This window comes from Morus notabilis, unplaced genomic scaffold, assembly GCF_000414095.1.
Source record: "Morus notabilis unplaced genomic scaffold, ASM41409v2 Scaffold24, whole genome shotgun sequence".
NCBI classification, from domain to species: Eukaryota; Viridiplantae; Streptophyta; class Magnoliopsida; order Rosales; family Moraceae; genus Morus; species Morus notabilis.
This window is the reverse complement of record NW_010368056.1, coordinates 373,130-377,004: the sequence shown is the minus strand read 5'-3', so window position 1 is coordinate 377,004 and position 3,875 is coordinate 373,130. Positions and strand designations below refer to the sequence as shown.

The following is a 3,875-nucleotide window of genomic DNA, read 5'->3' as shown; positions in this document are numbered from 1 at the left end:
CATTACATATAAAAAAGAACAAGGAACTTCAACGTCAACTAGCAGTTTGGGACCTAAAGGCTCGTAGTGGAGTTTCTTAAAGAAGAAAGAGAAACGACATGATCGTCATCAACATAAGCGTCTACCGAACTGGTAAAATATTTTGAAGCAAATTTTATAATCTATGACGACAAAATGGACATCTTATAGTGGTGGAAGAGCATGACCGATCGTTTTCCAACATTGTCCGTAATAGCTCGTGACATTCTGACAACTCTAGTATCAACTGTAGCATCAGAGCAAGCGTTTAGTACAAGTAACCGAATACTTGACGAGAAGAGAAGCAGAATGTGTTTCAGATATCTTGGAGGGGCTAATGTACGTTAAAGACTGGGAAGATGCTAGAAGACGAAAACAACAATACACGGATGATTCAATGCAAAACTATTTTTTTAACTTAGAAATAATAGAATCTTCTGGAAGCACTTAGGTTTTGTAATTTACTATTTCTAGAATACTGCACTCTTTTTTCCTTCACTAAGGTTTTGTCTCGATCTCCCCACGGGTTTTACTTGGTAAGGTTTTTAACGAGGCAGTCATTTATGTGTACTTATTCGTATTGTCTCAATTCAATAAAATCACATCTTTTGGGAGCATATGATATATTTTCTGTTTTAATTAAATTTTAGAAAAAAAAGTACAAGGGCCAGGGCCGGCCCTTGAAGGACCTGGGCCCAGGCCCGGCCCTGACCCTTATGAACTAGGACAGTGGGCCTGGACCGGGCCTGAGATTTTCTCCTCAGGCCCGGCCCTGACACGGCCCAAACCCGCCACGGGCTTGGGGTCGGACGTGCCGTGCCCGCCTGACACGGCACGTTTGACAACTCTAAGTCAGATGCATACGTCCAAAAGAAAATTAAAGATATGTGCTAGCAATTTGCAAAATTATATACACAAATTCAGAGAAAGGACAATTATTCAGCTGTTCATGATCATCACAGGTTTTCTACTTTTGATTTTGATACAACTTTGTGCTTAAAGCTACTTGGACCATGAGACAGAGGGACCTGGCTTTCGATTTGGTTTTCTACTTCCGAACAAGGTTATCCGACGAAAGACCTTAAGTAGCCGATTGGCATATCTTCTTTGCGAGGCAAAATTTACAGTACCAATGCAGCTTGTCACTTGTCCAAGCGGATTCAACCTTTTGTTTAGAGATCTACTGTCCTTACCAAAGGGTTTCACACTAGGCGGTTTTCCTGAAACCTGTTCTGTTTTCTTTGAAATATTCTGCCATTTGATGCTCCTCTTCAACGACATGAGCTCTTGCTCTAGATTCTGAATTCTGAAGCTTGTTGACTCATATTCCTTCCTTGAAATCTCAGGTCCCTGATTCGCAGCGTCTTTCTGTAGCAAGAAGCTCAAGGGTCTGCTAATTGGCTCGGCTCCATCTGTCAATGGGCTCTCACCCGGAATCAGGCTTTTGGAGTATTGGCATCTAGAGCTCGAAAGGCTTCCTGAGTATTCTCCACAATGTACATATCTAAAGGAATCCGAACATTCTTTGAAAGCTTGGTGTGTGTTGCGTTGCTGCACAAAAAGTGCCTGGACAATCAAACGAAGCGGCATCAATTCGTTTTGAACTGCCTCAATGCATGCCTCTTGTGATAGTTTTTGGCAGTTGAGGTACTTGCATACTGTCCCCTTCTCTTCTTGGGATAAGTTCGGGTGTGCCTGAAGAAATAAAATATGTTTTACTGTTAACCTCAATCTAGAGCAAGGCTGAAACCTGGGTCAGCTTAAAAAAGTTAAAACTGATGTACAAGTTTTAAAAAGCTTACCTGTAGGAAAGTGTTCATGGCCCTATAGAGTTGGTCATGAATCTGTCTATATGATATTGGTACTTTTTCAATGAGTTCCATAAATCTTTTAGGCCCCATTTCCGGGTCAGGAGCTACAAGTGCAAGATATGAATCCCATAATTCTGCAATGATTGAATTTCTTGCTGAAAGTGTATGATCTGTATCCAAGTTAGACGATAGATATATCGAAATTATGCTCTCCATTGTAGCCAACTCCACACTAGAAGAAACAGATCCTTTTTCACTACTTGGAAGCAAAAAGTCTTCCACTTGCGAAAAATGCAACAAAGATGCAATTTTCTCTTTTAACTTGGCCTTACTGTCATCTTTCAAACCAACTTTAAGGGATCTAGAAAGCAGTGCAAAGTAAAACCCAACTGGAATAACTCTACTTGCCTTCTCCCTCATGGGCAGCAGCTCAAGAACACCTTGTAGAATTATCGGGATTCTACGATTCATGTCGCAATCCACAACCTTTTTGCCCGAGTTCTCCCAGAACTGGCGTGTTTTCTTGGACAGCACCCATTTGTTTGCATAGAAAACAATAATGGGGCTAACATACCTCTCCTTCATACCTTGTCTTCGCAACGACCCAATTATCCGTTTGAAGAATCCGAACTGTAGAGCAATAAGGTCTTTGATCCAGAGTTCACGATACACTATTTCCTTCATAGTTTCAGAATTCCAACTCTGGCTGGCCAGTGTCTCCAATGTCACCACCGGTTGGTCGCGTCTCCTTTCTGGATCAAGGATTTCCATACAAGCCATGAAGGCTAGTGACTCAATACAGCGGCTAACGATTAAGAGCTCCTCAGACCAGGGAAGCAGTTTTTGACACTTTTGGAGGACTATTAGTGTGTCATCCCAACTCTGCAAGACTACTTGGTTCAAATAGAGATCAAACCGCTCGCAGAGGTTGTTGTGGCAGTACTCTTCTGTCATTTCGAGATACTCAGCCGCGCAGCGGAGAGCTGCCACGTTGAAAGGGTCGATCAATGTGGAGGAGCCATAGAGGAAGAGTGCAATCATCTCAAAGGTCTCTGGTCCTCCAGGGAAGTCTTCTGGTAGCTCAAGCTCAGTCGAGTCATTCAACATTTTCTTGAAGTACCCGCTCTTTGAAAACAATGGATGCTGAAAATCAACAATAAAAAAAAAAAAGAAAAGAAAAACTGATTAAGGCTCATTTGCTTCAAGATTTCTGAAAACAGATGACAATCTTGTTTCTAGTACTAAATTTAGGCTCTAATAGTCTTACCTTGTGCAGGTTAAAGGTCTTTTCGCCAACTCGAACACGAATTGTGACAGGCAAACCAGTCTCTTGGCTCCTAATCAAACAAGATTTAACAAAAAACTTGAGAAGAAAATTATAAAGGAATGAAATAAGAAAAAGGAGTCCATTATAAAGGGTGTTACCATGAGATGACTCTAATCTTGAGCAAGGCACCGACATTAGGCGACGAGAAAGGACTTGAAGCCACTGAACTATCTTTGGAGCTAGGGACTTCCATTAACAAAGCTCATAAAAATGATTTTCAGCTCAATGCCTATTGGAAGTACAGCTTTGGAAAGCACTTATTTCCTATTTGGATGGACATAAATGCTTGAAACTTGTCTCAAAAATCGAAAAGAATGGTACATAACACTATACTAGATTTCTTGAATTGAGAAAAGCCAGTGGAAAAGAAGTGGAGGGGAAGAGAAAACAGAGGTGGTTTAATCAGTTTGTTGTCCACACACATTCGTGCAGTTTATTTTGGTTGTTTTTATTTTTAATTTACTTTATTTTTTCTAGTCAAAAGTCAAAATGCACACGAGTGCACACCCTATTTTTAAGGCTTCAAAAAAGGGGGTTCTCGAGTGCTGAGAAGTTGAATTCTTGGCGCCACCACTTGGCCTCCTCGGCCAGTAGAATATGGTAAAATTTTCTCATTTTTTTCAAACCCTCTCACGTGAAACTTGCGTAACAAGATTATTTATTTGTCGCCTTTGTTAATTTTTACACAATCAATAGTAATATCCAATGTTTCTTAAGAT

General features: G+C 40.7%; 1 protein-coding gene across 1 annotated transcript; it reads right to left on the bottom strand.

The window, feature by feature from the left end:
* Nucleotides 1-1,020: 1,020 nt before the first annotated feature.
* On the bottom strand, nucleotides 1,021-3,349 carry LOC21402943 (BTB/POZ domain-containing protein At5g48130). Its single transcript, XM_010114496.1, has 4 exons — nucleotides 3,255-3,349; nucleotides 3,097-3,166; nucleotides 1,821-2,972; nucleotides 1,021-1,713 (listed from the first exon to the last, which is right to left on the bottom strand). The coding sequence occupies exons 1-4, from the start codon at nucleotides 3,347-3,349 to the stop codon at nucleotides 1,021-1,023; spliced, it is 2,010 nt and encodes a 669-aa protein (XP_010112798.1).
* Nucleotides 3,350-3,875: the final 526 nt, after the last annotated feature.

What these genes read in the sequence shown, in the direction of transcription:
- LOC21402943 (XM_010114496.1), bottom strand. Translation starts at nt 3,349, where the DNA reads ATGGAAGTCCCTAGCTCCAAAGATAGTTCAGTGGCTTCAAGTCCTTTC. An exon ending in AAGATTAGAGTCATCTCATG is followed by an intron (nt 3,167 to 3,254) that starts GTAACACCCTTT and finishes TTGTTTGATTAG; the next exon opens with GAGCCAAGAGACTGGTTTGC. An exon ending in CCATGAACACTTTCCTACAG is followed by an intron (nt 1,714 to 1,820) that starts GTAAGCTTTTTA and finishes TTATTTCTTCAG; the next exon opens with GCACACCCGAACTTATCCCA.